Source organism: Dendropsophus ebraccatus, chromosome 1 (assembly GCF_027789765.1).
Source record: "Dendropsophus ebraccatus isolate aDenEbr1 chromosome 1, aDenEbr1.pat, whole genome shotgun sequence".
Taxonomy (NCBI): Eukaryota; Metazoa; Chordata; class Amphibia; order Anura; family Hylidae; genus Dendropsophus; species Dendropsophus ebraccatus.
The window spans coordinates 159097883-159124495 of record NC_091454.1 but is presented as its reverse complement, the minus strand read 5'-3'; the positions used below and the strand labels follow the sequence as shown (position 1 = coordinate 159124495).

Genomic DNA, 26613 nt, shown 5'->3' with positions numbered 1-26613 from the left:
TGTAAAGTTGGTGATGTCACATCACATAAACTGCCAACTCCTGCTGCTCTAGTCTGTACCACCGCTGCAGCAGGTGTCGGCAGTTTATGTGACGTGACATTATCAACTTTACAGAGACCTGAACACGCCATGCTGTAGTAAGTGCAGTTAAAAGGCTATAGGTGCGTTTCCAATTATAAGTGTCTATAGGTAGCTTCACACACACCGTATCGCAGCAGATTTGAGCTAAATAACTGAACGCAGTATCAAATCTGCACCATCAAATCTGCTCCGGATCTGCTGCATATCAGGTGTGTGTGAAGGCACCCTTAAAGTAATCTCCATAACTTTTGTTGGGCAATAACATATCTTAAAATTATTTTGCCCGGACTTCCCCTTTAAGGTGGGCTTACACCTTCAATAACTGTTGGCCAACAGTTATCTCACCCATCCTCACCATAAACAGGAACAGATGGGCACTCCTATGTTCTCTATGGGAAGAGAGGGGTAAGCCACAGCCAGACTGCTCTGGAAACTGCTTAGAACAAAGGGTAAAGCACTGAAATTCCATCACATCCAACCCCTTTCTCCATGGGCATCATTTTTCAATGGAATCACAGGAGGCCCCCCCATGCACTTCATAATCCTCAATGGCTTAACTAACAAAGAAACTAACATGTTTTTAATCAACTGTGTAAAGAGTCAAAAAGGTGTGCCTGGGCACTAAAGTTTCTGCGGTAGGAAAATCTCCCAACGCTGCAAGAAGCCATCCTTCCTCCAGTCACTCCAGCTATGACTCACAGCAGAGAGATTCAGACACCATGTAAATCCATAGTGACGCCAGCACTGTCATCGCACAGAGCCCTGCCTGTCAGTCATAGCAAGAGGAGCGGGAGGGTGGCGATTAGTAGTATAGTGATAATGTCCTTGATTTTACAGCAGATTTGGTGCTTTTTGTTCGGTTATTAGTGTAGCATCTAAAGTTCAATTATTTCCGTTACAAAAAGGTCAAATACATTATGAAGACACATTGAAATAACGTCCTAGACTGGCTTTCAGCCCTATATTGGTGTCAGATGATTAATTTATGTGCTTACTGGTGGACAATTTCTTGGGGGATATATCAGTACAAGTCATATGTTAAGTGGGGCAACCAACCCTGGTAAACAAGTGATAGTAAAACTACTGAAATCACATTTCAGGCCTGTGTTCTGAGCTAAATTTACCAACATTGTATTGAATTACACATAATGAGAATCATCAACATGTAACATCATTAACTTTATTTGAAAGTGACTGAGATCTTGACCAAGAAAACAGGGAGCGACACAAGGAGACATAAAAAAAAAAAAAAAACATAAATTGAGAAAAAAAGCAGCTAAGACTTACAAAAAATGCTACAGTGGTATAAGGTCCATATTAGAAACACCTATTAGCCTTGATTTTGTAGAATGAGTTCAGTAGGATAAAGATCATGAAGAAAAAAAAGACTCATAAATCGGTCAGACATTGACTTATACTAGAGATGAGCGAACCGGGTTCAGGTTCGAGTCGATCCGAACCCCAACGTTCGGCATTTGATTAGCGATGGCTGCTGAACTTGGATAAAGCTCTAAGGTTGTCTGGAAAACATGGATACAGCCAATGACTATATCCATGATTTCTTAGGGCTTTATCCAACTTTAGCAGCCACCGCTGATCAAATGCCGAAAGTTCGGGTTCGGATGGACTCGAGCATGCTCCAGGTTCGCTCATCTCTACTTACTACCTATACTCCTAATTGCATAGATATATATGGCGACAGTTCAGCATTTCATCACCAACACTTTTTTCCCTCTCATCAGATATAGTGCTGGGATCTACTGAACTGGATTTCCTTGGCCAATGTTTACAGGCTTTCCCGTAAGTAGAACGATAAGCAATAATAGACTAATATGTGGGAGAACAATACACTCCCATCCCTGGTACTTCTAGATTTATGTCCAATACATTATAATGAATCGTGAAGTAAAATGTTTCCTTTTCTTGGGACCTTGCAACCCTGACAGTACCCAGTGGTTATACAATGAAATGTATTCATCAGGGAGACCCCCACTAAGTCAACACATTGTCTAATAATTCACTGTCCACAGCTTCATACAATATTTCCTTCCTCATACACTTTGAGAACGGTACTTCTAGTTTTATGAAACCTATCATACAGAGAGGGCCTGGGGTCAAAAAAGGTCACACACTGTTTACTAGTTGGTTATAAACTATGCAAAACTCCAATGTCAGCCAACAGTATCCCCTCAGCTGTAGCCAGTGTACCTAGGTTATTTAAAGAGCACTACACATGCTGTGGATGGCAGGCTATCATGTGTCCTCTTCACATGTGTGGGGTTGCACACCAATTTATCCCTGTTAATAGCCCTTAGCAAATGTATTTGGATAATAAATATTTCTGATGTTTCCGAATTCTTTAGGCTGAAAGGAAGGTAGTAATGGATTCACGAACTGTTTGTATTAATAATTATGCAAGATTTAAAAAATATACCACTGTATCTTGTTGTTATTCTTGGTTTGGAATATACGAAAAAGGCCTCTGACTGGTTAGATGTCAGATAACAAAAAAAAACATTTGTGCATCAATCTTTATTACTTGAGAAAACTTAAAATGCTGTATTAGCGCCTGCGTTCCAGCCTGCTTCTCTGGCTCCCGGCTGGCTCAGTAAATCAGTGACATATCCCGCCTCAATGAAAATTTCCCTGCAAGTATGTAAACCTATTCAAAAGGACAGTAACGGGAATCTCGGCGGACTTTGCTGCTGAACTCGCATAGTGAAATCCGCTGCAATTGGCTACGTGTGAACCCACCCTAAAGGGGAACATGAAGCCAACCCCTCAAAAATTAAAGGTTACTAACATTAAACAGCTTAGGGTGTTCGGACTTCACATCTCTGCAGTTTCTCAATATACCCTGGTTTAAACTTTGTCAGACAATTTATTTAGCAGACGAGAATTTATTTAAGCATACCTGCAAGTAAACAATAATTTTGACATGTCAAAGGTTTTCATCAGTCAAGGTCTGCGAGATCAGTAGAAGGAGTGGGGAAAAAAGCAGTCAGCCACGCACTCCCATCCCAACTCTGTCTCTATGAGACCTGGACAGCCCTATAGACTCACATCGGGTGTTGCTTCAGGTCAAGTGACACACAGCCGGGAGGTAACGCGCTAAGTGCACACTTCGCATTGAGAGTTTCACGTGGATAGAACAGCGCTGGCATGGGGAAGCCTGTTTTTTTAGTTTTATTGAACAGTGTAAAGAGAACATTGAACATATCATGCATTTCAAAAGAAATTAGCACCTAAGCCGGGGGGGGGGGGGGGAATACATAGTAGTTCTGCATTTCTATTTGGTTTATCTATAATTTGCCGTCTGGTGTTGCACAGAAATTGTATTCTTATACTATTTGCAGGCTTTGCACTTTAATCTACTGTGTATGTAGCCTGCTTACGGTTTTATTTTTTAATACAGTAGAAGATACACTGTTAACTTATTGGAAAAAAATCCAAATCTAAAGTGTCCTCATACATTACCTGTGCTGACCTCACACCTGCGCCCCTTTTGTAGGTCACATGCTAATGTTATATCGAAATGCTGAAAGTGATTTCACTATGGATGACTGCATCTGGCTGACTGAATAATGTGCCCTCATACATATTACCTCAGAGGAGAGGTTAACCATTAGTCAAATAGGCTCCTTACTGACCTGTAAATAGAGCCATAGCCCTAGACAGAAGCTTCTTACCAATCTATAAAATGTGCTCTGGACACATAAGACGTCTGTCATTCTGTTACTAATGTAAATCAAATGAGAACAGAAGACACTAAATGACTTTTTCTTTTTATACTTATGTTTTTTTCCGGTAGGTTTTTATTAGTCACTGTTGCTAAACCCTGCTGAACAGTTTTAGGAGTTTACTTCTGTATCCTTCGTAATCCACAGACATCTACGCATAATTTCCACTTTCCCCTCTTAAAATACAGACTTCTTTAGACTCCAAATTCCCATCAATGATGTGTAGAGAGTACACAGACCCAAACTGCTGCTCCATAAAATTACTCAGTCTTTCAGCAGAACAAGGCTCACCAACACATCCAGTCTCTAGGCTCATAAGTGTTGTATTTCTGCCATATCACTATTACAGCCACTGAAAATACACTCACCGGCCACTTTATTAGGTACACCATGCTAGTAACGGGTTGGACCCCCTTTTGCCTTCAGAACTGCCTCAATTCTTCGTGGCATAGATACAACAAGGTGCTGGAAGCGTTCCTCAGAGATTTTGGTCCATATTGACATGATGGCATCACACAGTTGCCGCAGATTTGTCGGCTGCACATCCATGATGCGAATCTCCCGTTCCACCACATCCCAAAGATGCTCTATTGGATTGAGATCTGGTGACTGTGGAGGCCATTTGAGTACAGTGAACTCATTGTCATGTTCAAGCAGAAATCGAGACTCATCACACCAGGCAACGTTTTTCCAATCTTCTACTGTCCAATTTCGATGAGCTTGTGCAAATTGTAGCCTCAGTTTCCTGTTCTTAGCTGAAAGGAGTGGCACCCGGTGTGGTCTTCTGCTGCTGTACCCCATTTGCCTCAAAGTTGGACATACTGTGCGTTCACAGATGCTCTTCTGCCTACCTTGGTTGTAACGGTTGGCTATTTGAGTCACTGTTGCCTTTCTATCAGCTCGAACCAGTCTGCCCATTCTCCTCTGACCTCTGGCATCAACAAGGCATTTCCGCCCACAGAACTGCCGCTCACTGGATGTTTTTTCTTTTTCGGACCATTCTCTGTAAACCCTAGAGATGGTTGTGCGTGAAAATCCCAGTAGATCAGCAGTTTCTAAAATACTCAGACCAGCCCTTCTGGCACCAACAACCATGCCACGTTCAAAGGCACTCAAATCACCTTTCTTCCCCATACTGATGCTCGGTTTGAACTGCAGGAGATGGAAATGGTGTCCCATCGCAGTCACTGACTGGCTGAGCGGTCAGTCCATCAGCCGGGTTGTGACATGTCAGCTCCCGAGATCCTGGAGCCTAGTGGCGGTGCCGCAGCCGCTCCCACTGCTCACCGCAGGCACAGTAAGGTAAGTTAGTACTTGTAATCAATTTCCCTCCTGCCCCTGCTAGATTTTATAATCCACTGGACTTCTCATTTAAGCAAAAGAGTTTTCTTCTGTACACAAAATGCTGTTTTGCAGCCTCCCCACTCAGTTCAAAAGAACAGGATTTCTGTGTCCCTTAGGGCCCTATTCCACCGGATGATTATCGTTCAGATCTCACACATTGGTTAAATCGGTGAACGACTGTTTACACGGAACGATCTGCGAATTTTTTGCGAACGATCAACGACGATTTGAGAACTTGTTCAAAGATCAAAATGAACGATTTATCGATCGTTCACAGCGTTTACACGTACGATTATCGTTCGAATTCGACCGTTATCACGCAAATTCGCACGATAATCGTTCCGTGTAAACGCAGCATAAGACGTCGTTCGGTCGTTCGCAGTAGATACGAACACAATAGCGAAGAAAAACTATCGCAATTACCATCATAATTAATTATTGTTCCATGAAAATGAGTGAACGTTTTCAGGTCTTTCAGGTCTAAAAAACGTTCACTCATTTCCATGGAACGATAATCGTTACTTATGATCATATTTGCGATCGTTTTAGCGATTTTCTTCGCTATTGCGTTTGTATCTACTGCGAACAACCGAACAAAATCTTATTCAATGCGAACGATTTGCGAACGTTTTGCGAACGAGCAACAATAAAAATAGGTCCAGGTCTTATAAAGCGATCAACGATTTCTCATTCGGTCTTTAATCGCTAACTGTATTTCAACCAAACGATTATCGTTTAGAGTTAAACGATTTAACGATAATCTAAACGATAATCGTCCGGTGGAATAGGGCCATTATGGTCTATAGAGGGGGGAAGGGCCAAGGGGGATGAGTGACCACAGAGAGGAGAAAAGGCAGACAGCACATCATCCTGCAATCTTCTTTCATCAACTTCCCAAACCTTCCCTGACCTTTCTGACCTGTGAATCCAACGTTTTATGTGCCCAGATAGTCTCCAAACTGTACAGCTGCATGTCTCCTCTTCCTGCTCATTCATCACCCTTGGCCCCTTCCCCCTCTATAGATTATAATTAGAGATGAGCGAACCTGCCGAGGTTCGGGTTCGTATGAACCTGAACTCTCGGCGTCTGATTCCTGCTGTCTGCAGCCTGCGTAAAGAGAGTGGATACAGCCGGAGGACCGCCTGGAAAACTGGCGGGCAGACAGCCGGAGGACCGCCTGGAAAAATGGCGGGCAGACAGCGGGAATCAGAACCCGAGAGTTCAGGTTCATACGAACCCGAACCTCGGCAGGTTCGCTCATTTCTAGTTATAATAGATTCAGCAAGCCTGTCTTGACTTTGCATCTCTTTATGTTTATGTGCACACCATGGAATTTGGGCAGAAATTTCAAGCGGAGTCCACGTGGCGTTCTCCGCTTGAAGTTCTGCCTGTTCCACAGACTCAATGACATTCTAAAGCTCAATCCACCGTCTGCCCAAACAATTGAAATGTCAAGTCCAGGGGTACGAATACATAGAATGATCATTTTGTTAAATGTTTATCGCTTTTTATAAATGCATGGCAACAACCAATATGGCCTGCATTATAACACAAACCTACAACTTCTGTGCATAGCCTAGAGCAGATTTGCTGTTCAGGAGTCTGGAGAACTGCAGCCCTGATATTATATACTAATAGTCCAGGTCATCAGTCATTATTATTATTAGTGATGAGCGAATACTGTTCGATCGTATAGATATTCGATCGAATAGTAAGGTATTCGATCTAAAGAAAATTATCGAATAGTTCGCTGAATATTCGAAAAATATTCGATAAGAGTTCAAATCCCCCAGCTTCCGGTTGTTACCTACAAGTGGTCGAATAGATGTTTTTAAATAATCGAATACTTGTTCCCATAGACATTAATGGGATCGAATATTCGGGAGATATTCGTCCGAATATCGAATATTTCACTATTCGCTTATCACTAATTATTATTAATAACAAGAATCACTGTTCCTGACTGATTATATTTCCCACATGGCGTTGGCTGCGGTGTTTGTGTACATGGAAACCCTGCCACCTCCCTACTGACAACTCTCTATATAAGTGGAGGTCAGCCATGCCTATATTAAGTAACCATTGTGAAAATACTTGTAAGCCTAAGAAAACTATTTTTACCTGACACCATATGGAACCACACATCTACCCAACGGGCAAGTGTTTCCAATGACAGACTGCCCGCTAACATGAAGAGAATTACCATAGACAAACAGGTAGGAGGGCTGCAGAATGCAGGGGTGCCAAGAGGATGCTGGCCGATCGGCACAGCCATATTACGGTAAGCCAATAGAATCTAACCACTGGGCCGGCTATAACGTAATAACACACCATTACACACTGATAAATGAAGATGAAGAATAGGTGACACATGGTGAAGAAAGTGTAAGATAGGCGACAAGGAAACGCCCATTATCCTCTATTGTCTTACATCAGATGCATTAATTACATGTAGCCGGCTGTTCTTATGGGGCAAATAATGTCTGGCAATGTGCTGCAGCCAGCTGCTAGGCAACATGATGTAACGTATGACTACTACATTACTCACCTTCCCGACTGAAGACAGAAATATCTGCTTGCTGACTTAACCCAGGGTGCGTACTGATTATCTCCGCACAGCAAGACTGCGCCCTGACAAGAAAGATGTCTATGGAGCAGAAACACCATGTGACCTAGATGTCAAAATCATTTTAATAATACGCTTCCAGGAGCTGAAATTCAGTGGAACACAGGCACTAAGAGCAACCACATCTGGGTCATCGCCAACCCCATATTGCAGGCAGGAAAATTGGCATATAGCTACATATATTGAGTCTTATGTGTATGATTAGTCTATCTTAGGGGGCCCATATAATAGACATTATCAAAGCCTTTGTATAAGAAACCCTTAAAGCTGTACTCCAGATAAAAAAAAAAAAGGTTTTCAAATCAACTGGTGTCAGAAAGTTATACAGATCTGTAAATAAATTCTATTAAAAAAACTTAAACCTTGCAGTACTTATCAGTTGCTGCATGTCCTGCAGGAAGTGGTGTATTCTTTCCAGTCTGACACAGTGCTCTCTGCTGCCCCTGCTGTCCATCTCAGAAACTGTGCAGAGTAGTAGTGAATCCTAATATCAAGCCCCTCCTGCTCTGGACAGTTCCTGATATGGAGGTAGAAGCAGAGAGCACTGTGTCACACTGGAAAGAATCCACCCCTTCCCGCAGGACATACAGCAGCTGGCAAATACTTGAAGGCTTGAGAATTTTTAACAAAAGTAACTTACAAATCTGTATAACTTACTGACACCAGTTGATTTAAAAAAAAAAAGAAAAAGAAACATTTTCCTCCAAAGTACTTTTTTTAAATATAGGCCATTATTGGTGCATCAAAAGTTTGTAGAAATGTTTGTTACTATATTAATAACCAGTGTGAAAGACCCTGATTAGCCTTTACATAGGGCTAATCGCCCTTTTGTCACCAGATCACATGTTTTATGAGGCACTAAAAAAGGATTGCCCTTTACCAACCCGTACTGGGCATGAGCTGCTGAACATAGGATCACAGTTATGAACAATCATGCTAAACCTTAATTCAAACTAAAAACATCTCAATTCCAAGGCAGACCAGCAGTTTACTGAAGGATCAGATTATATGCTGCCAATATAAGGCTATGGAGAGGGGTGGATTTGCTGGTGGACAACATGGGCAACATTTTATTCATATGAATTACAATACCAGATATCAAGCATGTGGCCCAATAAGCAAAATGCATGTATTGTGATATTATAAAAATATTATTAAATATTATAAAAAAGGTGGCATAGGTGGTTTATTTAAAAGAAAAAAAAAAGGAACCTGTCATCGGCTATGGCTTCTATCTGCCCTTATGGTCTTTATTGATAGATTTTTTCTTGTTTGGGTATTGGGAGAGATCTATCAATCTAAGGGCCCTATTACACGTGACGATTATCGTGCGGAAAATTATATCTTTCGAATTTAAACGTTAATTCTTCTGTGTGATTGCAGGCAACGATCGAAAAAGGTTTGTGCGTTGTTGATTTAGATCTGACTCTAAAATCATCGTTAATCCTTCGTTGTAATTCCACATTCGTTTGCTGTAGTTCCGCATTCGATCACAATCGTTCAGTGTAACTGCGCATCTTTCATCTATTTGCTGGGATCAGATGGAGTAAACGGTCGCTGTAATGATCGTAACTAACGACTATCGTTCTGTGTAATATGGTGACCGATTTTAGGTTAATGATAAACAATCTTATTTGTGATTGTTTATTGTTAAAAAACGATTTGTCTTAAAGGACCTAAGACCAGTGTGGCAGGGAAGAAGCCACTAGGGAGCGCTCTGATCACTTGTGGTTCAAGCAGCATAAAATAGCAGATGGCACTACAAATGTATTAGCAGGTCAAGTCATTAAAAAAACAAGAAACCACTTGTCCAATGCAGTTATAAAAATGGACACGTATAGCTGTCTTATTCACACCAGATGAAATAACTGCAGCCTCAGCATCCTGTGAATGAATCATCCTATGACTGGAGGCCTGCTCTAATCATTGGTGCATTTCCATGTGTGAAATGGATTTGAACAGATTTTTAGCTTAGGCTATGTTCATACATAGCATTTAATTAGTGCTATTTTTGCAGCAATTCCATTAAAATTGTTGCAGAAATAGAGCTAATTAAAGGCTGTGTGGGAGCATAGCCTTTATACTTAGGCATGGGGGTTGCCCAACATTTGTTTTGGTAGACAACTATATTTTAATGTATTTTGTTTGTCTCTCTGTTTGTCCACTTTGCAATAGCTGGACTGGATTTTATATGGAATTGGTGTATACATATTGTAGATAAACTGATAACAAAAAAGCAAATGTCTACTTGTACCACTACATGGACTTTCAGTATATTTTTTTTAACCCTAGATATCCTAAAAACTTAATATGAAGAAAACTACAACCTCTGCCAGCGTACTCTGGACCCCTCCACTCCTCTCTTCTATCTCAGCAAAATGTAAATAATCATTAAAAAGGTCATGGCTCCAAAGCCTATCCAGAAAAAGAGAGAAGAACAGCTGCAAAAAAGGGCTGCCCAAAAATAAGCATATCACTGAGAGCCAAAAATGCTATAAAATAACACAGAACTATAAAACACACAGGTGTATCCTGCAAAGAGCAGTTGCCCCTAGCAACCAATCAGATTCCACTTTTCATTCCTCACAGATTCTTTGGAAAATGAAAGGTGGAATCTGATTGGTTGCTCGGGGCAACTGAGCCAGTTTCCCTTTACACCATATTTCATAAATCTCCCCCTATAATTCATGAAATAGGAGTAGCTTCTGAAAACTATGGGGGAGATTTATCAAACAGGTGTAAAGTAGAATTGCCTTAGTTGCCCCTAGCAACCAATCAGATTCCACTTTTCATTCCTCACAGACTTTTTTGGAAAATGCAAGGTGGAATCTAATTGGTTGCTAGGGGCAACTAAGACAATTCTGCTTTACACCAGTTTGATGAATCTCCCCCTAAGTACTATAAAATAGGCAGAATCGGACGCTTGCTGTCCCATAGGTACACAGGGAATTATCCCTGATGCTGAGGCATTCCCTGAACCACCTTCCGTTTCGGTGAAGGTATTGAATAGTGTAGCCTCATCCTTTCTCACAAATATTGTAAACTACAATTTAGGTCCAATTAGACTTACTCAAAGAACAGCTACTATTCATATCACATGTGAAGATATGGGCTACATTCCCTGCTTTATTATTCATTACCCTGATACAACTAGTGCAATGGCAGATAAAAGTGTTCTGCGTCAGTGTTTGCACGACAATAGGAATCAATAAACTAAAGTAGATGAGAGACCAAGACGTTCTGTGATTACCTACCATTATCTTCAATACTGATCACAGTTATAATAAGGTGGGTCACAGATTTACTATCCAGTATCGAAGGTTGTCTGGCGGTGCTGCCACAAAGATAGGCAGCTCCATTAGCACATGACATATACAAGTGGTACCTTGGTTTAAGAGTAACTTGGTTTAAGAGGGTTTGGGTTTAAGAGCTCACAGTTTTTCAAAATTGTGACTTGGTTTAAGAGCATTGCTTTGGTAGGTTTGCATAGTGGGGTCTACAGCACTATACTCTGACCCAGGAAGTCTTCCTCACCTTCCAAATTACAGCAGATCCACTTCAGGCTGGGGCTTACATCAGGGGACTGGACTGTGGGGGTAATCTCTTCATAGCTGTAACCCCTATCTCCCCGGACAGAGAGCTTCTATACTGTGCCCACATCTGCCCTGCTCATCCCTTCCTGCTCCCTGCAGTATCTGTCCGCCCTTGTGTTTCCCATCCTCTCCATTACTGTACAGTAACTTATAATATCACATATTCTGCTGTTTCTGAATGTTTGTTTCATCTGTTTTACATGTTATTCAGAATATTAAATTATTATTTTTGGGGTGTGGAACCAATTGTCTGCATTTCCATGATTTCTTTGGTTTAGGAGTGGATTTGGAGTACAAGCACGGTCCCGGAACGAATTATGCTCGTAATCCAAGGCAGCACTGTAGTTATTTTACTGCAAATCTCCAGGTGAGCTGACACTTCTTCAGATACAAAGACGACACTGCACATATCTGCACTGGAAAATGATGGAGAAGTGATGGCAAGTACGTCTTGAATATGTCTTGTGCAAAGAAATGAAGTTCTGGACAGAAAACATCTCTTTAGAAGCCGGTCAAACGACTTTTTACTGTCTTGCCTTGTAAAGGCTTCTCTTCTTATAAGAGGTATGGCACTAGCTACAGCAAATACTTACTGCATTCCAACAGAAACTAGGAGAAGGTTACAGGTTCACTCACATTGTATGGTAGAGGTTTTTTGTTTGTTTTTTTCTTTTCATTTTACAGCTTACTGTCCGAGGCTCAATAAGAATAGGGGCTGGCATAGGGGGCATAGTTACATTATGAGTGGTTTCTATCTTGGTGTGAGGTCTCTTCAGACACCTTGTGAATAGTCATATCCTCACATACTCAACAAAGTAGTTCTGCCTCAGACACAACTGGCAATCACAGCTCTATATTAAATGGAGAGGATTGGCTAGATTTTTGTTTTCTAGTTTGTTTCTATTTAATGTTTTTGTACATTATTATGGGGTAGCCGTCTAGCCTGGGCTGTTTTTAACAGCACTTTACAGTAAGCCCCATGGCCATAGGCAACAATAGACAAAAGCTGTCCTATTGACATGAGTGGGAAAGGTATCAGGGTGTGCTCTGCAACCTTGGCAAAGCTCATTCAACAGGGAGGGGGAACTTGAGCTGTGAACATTAGCCTCTGTCTTCTCTAGCTACTGGTAACAGCTTTTACTGTAATGCTGTACAGATGACATTCCAGCAGTCTCGTCCCGATGACCACAGACAAACCAGGAAGTCTCAGCTTAGTTTTGGGCTTAGTGGTGGGAATTAAAACTGCAAGATTTCAAGGCTATTCTATAATATAGATAGTAACATTCTGGAAAATAAAAAGAAAAATCTCTAAAAATTCTTAAAACAACATTTAACATAAAGACAATTTAAAGCAAACTAATTGAAGTATTTTGAAGCATACTGAAGATTTTTTTTTCCAATACCTGGTCAGCGGCGACAAGGTATGCCGGTGATTCGATCCATTTTTCAAAACATTGCCCAGTTCTTGCGATCAACGTTGCTTTCTTTATGGGCACCTGCCCGCTCTGTGCACTGGGGGGCAAGCCCGGTGCCCCCAGTGTGATAATATCCCCACAGTGACCCAGCCAGACTTGTTTCTCATGGAGGCGCGTCCCAGGGGGATATCCTTACATTGGTGTACCTGAAGAATTCAGTGCCAGTGCTGGACCTGGGTGGTACCAACAGGATCTCCATGCTGGCACAAACCAGGTATTTACCGAAAACTTCAGAGGAGCAAATGACTGCCAACCTGTCAGGTCAGCACTTGCTCGCTCCTCGTTCCCTACTCGCTAGCGGCGCTATTACACGCAGGCAAGAGCAGGGGGGGCTGCCCGGGTGATCGCTAGATCGCCCGGGCAGCCCATGGAAGGTAGCAGTGTTTTGCTGCCGCCGCTCCTATTACGCGGGGCAGTGGCAGCATATGGCTGCTATCCTCATTGTTCATTTTTCAACAAGTTGAAAAACAACCATCAGCCGACATCGTGCATATCAGCTGATCATTGTCTTCTATTACACTAAGCGATTATCTGCCATAACGGATGATATTGGCCAAATACGTCTGATAATCGCTTTGTGCAATGGGGCCTTTAGAATATGTATAATAAGCAAAGACTTTCCAACATCAATCAAGTGAAGAAGCGTATAGACAGCATAAACTCTTGTCTCTTCAAGCTGATATTTTCATATTGATACATTTAAGACCTGCTTTTCTGCAATTTTCCAAGTACTATAGAGAAACCAATAAAAAATGTGTACGTGTCAATCCAGCTTTAGTAAGATACCAGGGATAAAAAAAAAAACATGAGAAAAACTATAAAAAGGAAAAATCTAGACTTCTTTCAAGTTTTTCTAAATACATCTTTATAAAAGTATCCTATGTAATCTAATGTGGAGGATCTAATGTCTTTTGTTCCCCAGAGAACTAAGGCACTGACAGAAGTGTCTGACTGCAGCTAAGGGCCCCATCACTTGGGACAATTATCTGGCGAATCGGGTAAATATCAATACCCTGTGTAATAAAGACAATGATCAGTCAAGGAGCCTACTGTTCTCCGCCTCTCATGGCGCTCCACATGTAAGTGATTCCATTATAAATAGTGGTTTACAGTATATAATACGTAACTCCTGAGTAAGCTATTGAGTGTAGGGTAACGCATAGGGTCTCTCTCATGCGCTGTTATCCTGGGCACCAGACTTCCAGGTCGCATTTTGCACAGCATGACATTGATGTTGTATCCATGTTTGCACATCTCATGCACTTTATTGGGGCACTATTGAGATTCAGGGTTGCTCTGTGTGTGTATCTTCTCTTTGTATCTGGGAACCTTGTAGTGACTCATTTTGCCCCATAATAGTGATTTACACAAACCCCCATTTTGAGGTGTGCAAGTACATTGCATTTTAATTGTCTTTAACTTGAAGTTAGTTTTCAATAAAGATTTATTGTATATGGGTATGCACTGGTTATTGTGCTCCGCTTTGTTCTCTTTTCCTTACATTTGGAGCATAGGTGAACCCCTTCATATACTTTGTTATTATTTTAGTGGTGTTGAGCCTCTCTCCAGTTTGAGAAGCCAATCATTGACAGATCGTTGTCTTTCAACATGTTAAAAAAAAAAATCATTGGGCACGGACTGCACGTTGCTCCATGTAATAATGGTGTGCAGCCAACGGCTGATGATAATAATGATTCATGAAAATAAAGATGATGCTCATCTCTCCACACTCCCCTGATGTCCTCCTGGCTTCTTTCTGCATTCCCCACAGCCGCCACTGACACTTCTACAGATGTCTCTGCAGTGACAGGCCACTTAGCCAATCACTGGCTGAGACAGGACAGCTCTGTGACCAGCTATTTGTTGAGCAGGCTGTCAATACAGAGATAGGTTTAGAATTGTCCATGGCCGCTAACTTTACTATGCCATTATTTGTATCCACAAACATGCAACAAGCCAGCTACATCCACTCACCGAAAAGGTGCCCAAATCACTTTGAAGCAGAAGTTCATCATCCAAAAAGCAAATTTTTTTCAGCACTGATGTGTCATGGAACCGACAGTGTCCCAGATTGAAAATAAATTCAGATTGAAAATTTTAATTCACTTTGGTAATGAAAAATTAGTTTTTTGGATACTATGCCATTATGGAATATCTGAGGTTCTGTTAGAAGTCACTGTTTCAAACATCATGTTTCAAACATCATGCGAGGCAACCCAAGAGGCATTATTAGGGCCAGTTCACACAGAGTAAAAATCAGCGGAATTCTCTGCCACGGAATGCCGTCTGGTTCAATGGGACGTCTTGTGCACCTTCGCTTCTGTCGCTCTCCGCTCAGAGAATTGACATGGAGAGCCACGGAGGCACACGGGCCGTCCCATTGAAATAGACGGCAGGCAGGATTCTCTCCACCGCGGAATTCCGTCAATTTTACTCTGTGTGAACTGGCCCTTATAGTGAATGGAGTCTGTAGGCCACCACATTCATTTAATACATCTGGCAATGCCATCATTTTTGTTGTTAAGCTCTTGACAAAAAAATTTAAATGCCTTATGCAAATGTGAACGAGCCCTAACCATTAAATAATTATAGAGAATGTGCCATCAGAAAATGACCTATTGTTTAAATAAAATTTTTAATATAAACTTTTTATTTCAGTGATTTTTTTTTTAATTTTCTATTTTACTAGTACATTACTGTTACATTATATAATGTTTCTATTTTATCTATATTATAATAACATAACAATCCTGAAATATTGCTGTTGTCATTCTGGTCATTGGGCTTTAAACTAAACTAAGACTTCCTGCTCGGTATGTGATAAGGGGAGGCTTCTGGAAAGTGCTCTGTGCAGAATTACAGCCAAAGGTGACACCAGGAGATCGACAAGAGATAATGTTTACAGCTTGGCCTTCTCTTCCCTGTGAATGAGCTTCCCACAGGTTACAGAGGCCCGCAGCATGCTTACAAACATGTCCCATACAAAGCATAGGGTCTGCAAATGTTCATTGCATCTATGTTCATAAGATTTGCCGTAAAACATGTCACTAATAGTGGTAAAAACTCTGAGGCAAGATAGCAGCCCCCATTAAGGGTATGTGCACACTGAGGAAAAGGCTTGAAATTCAGCTTGAAATTTCTCCCGTAAAATATGTACAGAGCAAAGTCCCATTGTGTTCAAGGGGTTTTCTGCTCTGTTGTTCACACTGCAGAATTTCCGAGCAGAATTTACTGCTGAAGATCTGCTAGAGGAATCCTATAAAAGTCAATGGGGGGCTTAAATTCTGCTTGAAAACTTTCTGCTTCAATTCCTCGAGAATTGCTCAGTGTGCACATACCCCAACAATGTACCAAAAATAAATAAAAATAAAAAAGGAAACAGATTAGAACTAAGAAATGTTTCAGTATCTGGATCTAATCAGTAAAAACAAATCTAGGCGAGACATTCCATTCAAATATGGAGTTTACCTGTAAGTGAAGTGGTTGTGGAATAAGGCAGGTAATAGATTTACAGCGTGCAAGCAATTCCATCCGTTATACATGGTTTATGTAGAGTCTTAATTATATAGGATACACAGCAATCTGTGTGACTCTAATCTTGCCAAGTGTTGGAGACCATGTTTGTAAACTTGACAGTGCACTGAATATAGCCACCTGCAGGTTTATTATGTGATATACTGTGGTGGAAATGCAGATAACTAAGAACGTGGAGCTTTAAATGAGACAAAAAGCCAGATGAGGGCAATGTTTGCCAAGCTTGGTGACCTGGTGAGACAAGTGTTTAAGAATATGGCACAATCCAATTACCTAGCTTCAGTAACAGCCATGGAAAAGCAACACATTAACTCATGTTAAACTTCTATTCCAGCCATAAAAAAAAGGTTTTACAGTGGGTCTCAGGGGGCTTAAATCACAAGATCGGTGCGTTTGCAGTGCCTTTACACGGCACAATAAATTGAACGGCCATTCAAAGAAGGGAAACATATATCTGTGCTGTTACCCCGAGGCTGATCAGCAGTGCATACTTACCATGAGTGCTGCTGTGTGATCTGGCATCTTCACCTCCTTTCTGAAAGGGTAACCAGTACATCCTACTCCCTTCCTGCTCTGTGGCTGCCACTGTATCTCCTACCCTCGCTCCTCCGTTTCTCAAGGAGTGGGGGTAGGAAATACAAGGCAGGAGTAGGATGCATTTGCGACAGTCAGGAAGTAGATGAAGATGCCCGATCACACAGAGCTGATGGTAAGTATGCACTGCTAATGTAATCAGCATCTGGAAACTGTCAGCAATGATATATGCTTATCCATTCTGTCAGTTTCTCTTTTGCTATTAGATGCACATCTCCTGATTACACAGGTAGATGTTCAGACAATACAATAAATTTTAAAGTCTGCTCTAACGTCATTCGCTGTCACTTTTACACAGGGCGATTATCGGGTGAAGGAGGGTTTCTAGTAACGCTTGTTGCGGAATCGGCCATGTAAAAGGCCCTTAACAGTGTCAGCACAGTTTGGAATGTGAATTGTACAGAGAGACAGAGAGAGATGGACCAACCTCAGGAACTCAGCAGAAACACTGTATACATGTGACTACATTTTCCCGTAGTAGTTTTCTATTCATGTATATATGCCAAGATGTTAATGCTGGGAACTGACAGAAAGAAACATGTAGTATCTGTGGAAAGAAGAGCGATGAGGTTTGTCAGACACCTGAAGATCTGCCTACATTGGGAAGGTTATGTAGAAAGTGCGTGCCCCAGCCCAGGCTGAGCCTGTGGACAGTGTGTGACCCTCCGCAGGGATTCCTCTCTCCATGGGCACCAAAACACAAGCACTAGAGATGAGCGAACCTGGAGCATGCTCGAGTCCATCCGAACCCGAACTTTCAGCATTTGATTAGCGGTGGCTGCTGAACTTGGATAAAGCCCTAAGGCTATGTGGAAAACATGGATATAGTCATTGGTGGTATCCATGTTTTCCAGACAACCTTAGAGCTTTATCCAAGTTCAGCAGCCCCAGCTAATAAAATGCCGAACGTTCGGTTCGGATGGACTTGAACCCGAACCCGGTTCGCTCATCTCTAATAAGCACGCAACGCTGAGGGATATCAAGTCCAAAGTTCACTTCTGCCATCTATTCCCTAAGAATTGACAAACATGGGCCCATGGCATGTGGTAGATGCCCCCCCCCTTCCCCAATGCTAAACCTGTACCAGAACCTCCAGATTTTGGTCACGTGAGACGGAAGGGCATTCTGGGCTCCCTTAGATTACAGGGTGACATCTGTACCCCCCAAAGGTTAATCCCTCCACCAATAAACAATATTGTGAATGGGACCTCATGCAATTCTTATATCCACATGGTTGATTTTGCTCAGCCAAACCTCAGCGACATGGCATGTGGTTTCTATGATTCCTATTCCAGAGAAATAAATAATCTGCTTTCATCCCTCCCCCAGAAGCTGCACGGCCTCCATTATACACCCTAGGCCAGCACAAAGACTCCAGCTGTGGAATTACTGACCAGAAGGAGCTGTCAAGGACAAACTGGTTATCGGGTGTCATTGTAACCTCCACCCAAAGATCCGAGAACACATATCCCCCCTCCATCCTAACATCACACATTAGGAGGTAGCTCAGGGGACCAGAGATGCAGCATCTGAATTGTCAGCAGACAGGCGGACATAGGAAATATCATATCCAGCCCTAGGACACACAAAAAATCTACAAAGATTCCTGCTATTCACAATACATACAGAACTAGGAGATGTACGTGATATGTGCACACCGATCAGAGCCATTGTAACACATATATACCCTTATAATTAGATCACATCATATATAGATCATGTTCAATCAGAAGGCACGTAACAGATCATAGCTATTTATAACACACGCATGTACCCTACACAGATCATAGATGTCAGATATACACTAATATTATGCATGCATTCACCTCTGCTGATCATGGATGTAATATGTATGATGTATATGTATATATATGATGTTTGTGCTGGTATAATGCATACATTCACCTCTACAGATCATGGATGTAAGATGTAGAACCCATGCGCTGGCATATGTATGATCTAGAACCCATGCGCTGGCATATGTATGATCTAGAACCCATGCGCTGGCATATGTATGATGTATAACCCACCCCCTGGTATATGTATGATCTAGAACCCATGCGCTGGCATATGTATGATGTAGAACCCATGCGCTGGCATATGTATGATGTAGAACCCATGCGCTGGCATATGTATGATGTAGAACCCATGCGCTGGCATATGTATGATCTAGAACCCATGCGCTGGCATATGTATGATCTAGAACCCATGCGCTGGCATATGTATGATGTAGAACCCATGCGCTGGCATATGTATAATGTAGAACCCATGCGCTGGCATATGTATGATGTAGAACCCATGCGCTGGCATATGTATGATGTAGAACCCATGCGCTGGCATATGTATGATGTAGAACCCATGCGCTGGCATATGTATGATGTAGAACCCATGCGCTGGCATATGTATGATGTAGAACCCATGCGCTGGCATATGTATGATGTAGAACCCATGCGCTGGCATATGTATGATGTAGAACCCATGCGCTGGCATATGTATGATGTATAACCCACCCCCTGCTATATGTATAATCCACCCCTGGTATATGTATGATGTATAACCCACCCCCTGGTATATGTATGATGTATATGTATATATATGATGTTTGTGTTGGTATAATGCATACATTCACCTTTACAGATCATGGATGTAAGATGTAGAACCCATGCGCTGGCATATGTATGATCTAGAACCCATGCGCTGGCATATGTATGATCTAGAACCCATGCGCTGGCATATGTATGATGTAGAACCCATGCGCTGGCATATGTATGATGTAGAACCCATGCGCTGGCATATGTATGATGTAGAACCCATGCGCTGGCATATGTATGATGTAGAACCCACGCGCTGGCATATTTATGATGTATAACCCACCCCTGGTATATGTATGATGTATAACCCACCCCTGGTATATGCAGATGATGGATGCTGCTGTGGCCTGGTATATGTATGATGTATAACCCACCCCCTGGTATATGTATGATGTATAACCCACCCCTGGTATATGCAGATGATGGATGCTGCTGTGGCCTGGTATATGTATGATGTATAACCCACCCCTGGTATATGTATGATGTATAACCCACCCCCTGGTATATGTATGATGTATAACCCACCCCTGGTATATGTATGATGTATAACCCACCCCCTGGTATATGCAGATGATGGATGCTGCTGTGGCCTGGTATATGTATGATGTATAACCCACCCCTGGTATATGTATGATGTATAACCCACCCCTGGTATATGTATGATGTATAACCCACCCCCTGGTATATGTATGATGTATAACCCACCCCTGGTATATGTATGATGTATAACCCACCCCCTGGTATATGTATGATGTATAACCCACCCCTGGTATATGTATGATGTATAACCCACCCCTGGTATATGTATGATGTATAACCCACCCCCTGGTATATGTATGATGTATAACCCACCCCCTGGTATATGTATGATGTATAACCCACCCCTGGTATATGTATGATGTATAACCCACCCCCTGGTATATGCAGATGATGGATGCTGCTGTGGCCTGGTATATGTATGATGTATAACCCACCCCCTGGTATATGTATGATGTATAACCCACCCCTGGTATATGTATGATGTATAACCCACCCCCTGGTATATGTATGATGTATAACCCACCCCCTGGTATATGCAGATGATGGATGCTGCTGTGGCCTGGTATATGTATGATGTATAACCCACCCCTGGTATATGTATGATGTATAACCCACCCCCTGGTATATGCAGATGATGGATGCTGCTGTGGCCTGGTATATGTATGATGTATAACCCACCCCTGGTATATGTATGATGTATAACCCACCCCCTGGTATATGCAGATGATGGATGCTGCTGTGGCCTGGTATATGTATGATGTATAACCCACCCCTGGTATATGTATGATGTATAACCCACCCCCTGGTATATGCAGATGATGGATGCTGCTGTGGCCTGGCTAGGAGAGGTCCAGGATGCTGCACAATGGCAGGGAGGCTCATTCATTCCGGTGATTGCCCTGACATGTCGGGGTGCCCTCGGGGGGCAGGTGCAGCCATAGCACTGGGGGTGGCACAGTTGGGGGTCTCTTACCTTTGTATACAGCTCCAGGGCTGCCATGCTGTGCCCCTGTCAGCGGCGATGTGCAGGCGGTGCTCCCGGTCACGGCCCCGGCTCCCGCGCTGCGCAGGTGTGTGAGCGGCGTCTCCCGCCTGTGCACGGTCCGCAGTCCGGGCGATGTCCTCAGAGGCAGCTAGCGCCGAGCGCAGCCATGTTACCTGCTCGCCAGATTGCTATTTTGGTGTCCGTCTCTGTGCATTGTGGGTATCAGTGATGGCTGGAGCTGGGGGAGCTGTGATTCCTGCCCTGACTGCTGCTGCTGCTGAACACGATTGCTGGGCTGACTCTGCCTCCCATCGGCTGCAGCTAGAGCATCCACTGCTGCCCGTCACTGCTCATCGTGTGCTGCGGGCGGGAGGCGCCAGGGGGCGACAGAGAGCAGCTCAAACCTCAAGGAGGGGGTCGCTGTAACCCTTCTCCTGCCGGAGTACAGCCACGAGAAATGGATGTGGTGGCCGATCACATTGCTACTGTCCTTATCCACAGGACCTGTGAGGAGGTGCTATAGGCCCTTATCTATTATCTATAAATCTATTATAATCTGTAGCATCATACAGAGACAATGCACCCAGATAGGGCAGATTACAGTAATACCAGGAGTCTGCCACAAGAGGGCGTAAAAGCTTTTATCCCACAGCCCTATAAAAAGGGCTCTAAGAGGCTACTTTTGGGTAGTGTACCCCTTTGTGAGAGAGCATAGCCTGCTGCCCAGTTGACAGATTTGGTGAGGGAGCACATCATTGGACTAACCGTGTGTTTAGACAGAGAGATTTATCTGACAGATTTTTGAAGCCAAAGCCAGGAATGGATTTGAGAAGAGGAGATATCTCAGTGTTTCCTTTATGGCCTGTTCTCTGTGTATAGTCTGTTCCTGGTTTTGGCTTCAAAGATCTGTCAGATAAATCTCTCTGTGTAAACGCACCATAATGCCAGGTTTACACGGAACGATTATCGTGCGAATTTGCACGATAACGATCAAATTCGTATGATAAACGATTTTTCCGTACGATATATCGTACCGTCTGAACGCTGATCGTTATAAAAAAAAATCGTTACTTCGAAATCGTTAATCGTGCAATCGGGCCAATAATCGCCTTGTGTAAACTTAGCATTAGACAAGGAGGATGGTTTTGCTGCATTGTCCAGCCTGTTCTGACCAAGCTGCTAGGAGGTGTAAGGAGTGGTTACAAGAGGCTCTGGCCAGACCACACACACATACTTACCAACTTTTTGGACAACCAAAGAGGGACACTGGTGGTTCAGTCTAGGAAAATATTACAGACATTTCTATTATTTTTAATTCAACAATGTATCCACACATACAGGATCTGCTGCAGATTCATACAACCACACTACTGCAGATTGATGCAATCACACATACAGGATCTTCTGCAGATTGATGCAATCACACATACAGGATCTGATGCAGATTGATGTATCCACACATACAGGATCTGCTGCAGATTCATACAACCACACTACTGCAGATTGATGCAATCACACATACAGGATCTGCTGCAGATTGATGCAATCACACATACAGGATCTGATGCAGATTAATGCAATCACACATACAGGATCTGCTGTGGATTGATGCAATCACACATACAGGATCTGCTGCAGATTAATGCAATCACACATACAGGATCTGCTGCAGATTCATACAACCACACTACTGCAGATTGATGCAATCACACATACAGGATCTGCTGCAAAAAGATGCAATCACATACAGAAGCTGCTGCAGATTGATGCAATCACACATACAGGATCTGCTGCAGATTTATGCAATTACACATACAGAATCAGTTACATTGATATCTGCAAATGTGCAGCAGACCCTGTATGTGTGACTGCATCCTTAGGTCCCAGTCATACTTCAGTAACCCTGTCTATAAATACGACCCACAACTACAGACAGGATTCTGAATGTGTTTCAATAACTGCCCGCATTTGCAGGGACCCAGGTGACACGGACACACAATGACAATCACTTTTTGTGGCACGGATCATGTCCCCAAAATGGATCTGCAACACCTACAGATGTGTGTATGGAGCCATTTGATCTGCATGTGTGACATGATGTGTGACAGGGGCCATAATGTCACATGATTCATCTGAATATAACAATTTTTAGGAACCAACTTGCACCACATGATAGAATAATATGCAAGGTCTATTATACAGTAAGGGTCCATTTACACAGAAAGATTATCTGACAGATTATCTGCCAAAAATTTAAAGCCAAAGCCAGAAATTGGATTTGAAAAGAGAACAAATCTCAGGTTTTCCTTTATGACCTGGTCTCTGTTAATAGTCTATTCCGGGCTTTGGCTTCAAATCTTTGGCAGATAATCTGTCAGATGATCTTTCTGTGTAAATGGACCCTAATGCTACGTTTACACGGAACGATTATCATGCAAATTCGCACGATAACGGTCGAATTCGAATGATAATCGTACGTGTAAACGCAGCGAACGATCAAACAACGAACGAGAAATCATACATTTTGATCTTTCAACATGTTCTCAAATCGTCGTTGATCGTTCGCAAAAAATTTGCAGATCGTTCCGTGTAAACGGTCGTCGCGAAGGTCCGTCCGCCTGCAGCCCGGCCCCCTGTGCCGACTCGATCGCCCCCTGCGCCGGCTTGATTGCCACCCCCGCCAGCCGATCAGCACCCCCGTCGCCGCTCCAATAGCCCCCGCCGCCGCTCCGATCCTCTTCAGCACTGAATGGCTGAAGAGGATCTGTTTGAAATTCCCGGCTCCCCTCTTCAGCCAATCAATGCACGGCCGCACTGATTGGCTGAAGAGGAGCCGTTTAAAATTCCCGGATCCCCTCTTCAGCCAATCAATGCACTGAAGAGGGGAGCCGGGAATTTCGAACACCCGCTACGCCGAGCAGGTAAGGTATGCTCGTGGCCGGGGCGGCAGGGGCGATAGGAGCGGCGTCGGTGGCGATCGCAGCGGCGGGGGTGACGATCGGGGCGGCGGGGTGGCGATTGGGCCGGCGGGGGTCGGGCCGGCGGGGGTTGCGATCGAGCCGACGCAGGGGGCTGCGGATGAGCGAGGGGGCCGGGCTGCGGATTAGTGGGGGGGATGGGCTGCGGGCGGGCCGGGCTTCGGGCGGGCGATCTTAAAACGATCGCAAAACGATTTTTCCGTACGATATATCGTACCGTCTAAACGCTGATCGTTATTTAAAAAAAAAAAAACGTTACTCCGACATCGTTAATCGTGCAATCGGGCCAATTATCGTCCCGTGTTAACGACGCATAAGAAACCAGACACTTTCTAGACCAGTGCTTCTCAATTCCAGCCCTCAGGCCTCACCAACAGGTCATGTTATGAGGATTTCCCATACAAAGAACATCAGGCTAAAGTATAATTATATCTCCTGTGAAATACTAAAGGTGCGTTTACACGAAACGATAATTGGCCCAAACGTACGATTAACGATGTCGGAAAATCGTTTTGCGATCGCTTAAGCCTATCTCACACATTGGTTAAATTGGCGAACGACTGTTCACATGGAACGATCTGCGAATTTTTTGCGAACGACGATTTGATAACATGTTGAAAGATCAAAATGAACGATTTCTCGTTCGTCGTTTGATCGTTCGCTGCGTTTACACGTACGATTATCGTTCAAATTCGATCATTATCGCGCAAATTCGCACGATAATCGTTACGTGTAAACGCACCTTAAGGGGATCCTCAAAACATGACCTGTTGGTGAGGCCTGAGGACTGGAATTGAGAAGCACTGATCTAGAGCCACAAAGGTTTAGATAATCTAATTCCTATGTCAAAAAGGGGCAAAGAGGGACAGAGGGAGGTGGGTCAAAAGTAGGGACTGTCCCTCCAAATATGGGACACTTGGGGGGTATGTATAAGCACAGGAGTATGTATGTTTTTAATTATTCTTTTGTTTGACTCAAAAGTACAATATCATTTAGTACCCTAATGCTGCGTTTACACGGAACGATTATCATTTAAATTTTTGCACTAACGATCGCATTTGAGTGATAATCGTTCCATGTAAACACAGCAAACGATCAAGCCATGAGTGAAAAATCGTTCATTTGAATCTTTCAACATGTTCTCAAATCATCATTCATCGTTCGCTAAAAATTCGCAGATTGTTTTGTGTAAACAGTCTTTCAAAGATTCACCCTATGTAAAACATGGGCTTAAGCAATCTTAAAAACAATCGCATTAACGATTTTTCTTACGAATTTTCTTACGATTTTCCTAACGATTTATTTGTCTAAACGCTGATTGTTATAAAAACCAAATTGTTGCTTCAAAATCGTTTAACGATCGATTGGGCGAATTATCGCTTCGTGTAAATGCAGCATAAGGGGCTCTATTTCAAGGGCTCTTTTGGCCTGTGGGACCAGTGAAAGTGGTTAATAATGGACCCTGACCACTGACTAGGAGGATTTGTGATTGTAACATGTGTGGTGGTCTCTGTTGTCTCCAGTACCGTAGTAACAATGCCCCCCAACAGAATCTGGTGCGCTGTATCAGTCATGAACATGGATTTCACAGCTTAATAAAAACACAGACTAGAGGTATTAGGACTAGAGATGAGCGAACCGGGTTTGGGTTCGAGTCGATCCGAACCCGAACGTTCTGCATTTGATTAGCTGGGGCTGCTGAACTTGGATAAAGCTCTAATGTTGTCTGGAAAACATGGATACAACCAATGATTATATCCATGTTTTCCACATAGCCTTAGGGCTTTATCCAAGTTCAGCAGCCCCCGCTTATCAAATGCCGAAAGTTCGGGTTCAGATGGACTCCAGCATGCTCCAGGTTCGCTCATCTCTAATTAGGACCAAAAAGACACAGACAGCCAGTGCACCCTGCTATACGAATCTGAATCTGACATCTGTGTTTTTACAAAGTATCCCAGGTCCACACAGCATTTTTGCAGTCTGTTTAACATATCCATTTTATGGGGAAAAAAATGGATGCAATTGCATGTATAAAAGCTGATCCGTTCTTAGGGAGGGAGGAAGAGAGGGGGTTTAGCGTACACAAAAATCTGGTTGACCGTGTTTTTCTGTAGGTTAAAAGTAACCATTTAAAAACGGATCTGTTAAACGGACTGCAAAAACCCAGTGTGGACCCGACATTATGCAATAGCATGAGAACTCAACGCAGATGATCCAGCAACATGGCTGATCCAGAGCTTATTCTTTCTATGAAAGTCTTTCTCCTCTCTTGTATAGATGGGTTTATTAGTGTAACATTCATTAATGCTATAAAAGTCAACAGGGTGATCTATTGGGATTCAATATGATTGGTTGCTATGGGCAACTGCGCCCCTGATCTCCTCCATTGTATCTCTTCACAGCAAATATTATTAGCTACAAGAAACAGAGAAGCCCCACGTGTGGTAACAGGTGCGTTTACACAGAAAGATTATCTGATTGAACTTGACCGCACGCACAGGGTGGCAGGCCCGCGCTCACAGGACAGAAAC

The 26613-nt window shown here is 42.9% G+C and overlaps 1 protein-coding gene across 4 annotated transcripts in view; it reads right to left on the bottom strand.

Annotated features, from left to right (window-relative positions):
• MYO5A (myosin VA) overlaps positions 1-21353 on the bottom strand; it is a 113908-nt gene extending 92555 nt beyond the window's left edge. For all 4 annotated transcript variants that reach the window (XM_069982707.1, XM_069982716.1, XM_069982724.1 and 1 more), the window contains exon 1: positions 21093-21353. In XM_069982707.1, the coding sequence (XP_069838808.1) occupies positions 21093-21119 (27 nt within the window). In that variant the 5' untranslated portion in view covers positions 21120-21353. The remainder of the gene's footprint in view (positions 1-21092) is intronic.
• Between the last annotated feature and the right edge of the window lie 5260 nt (positions 21354-26613).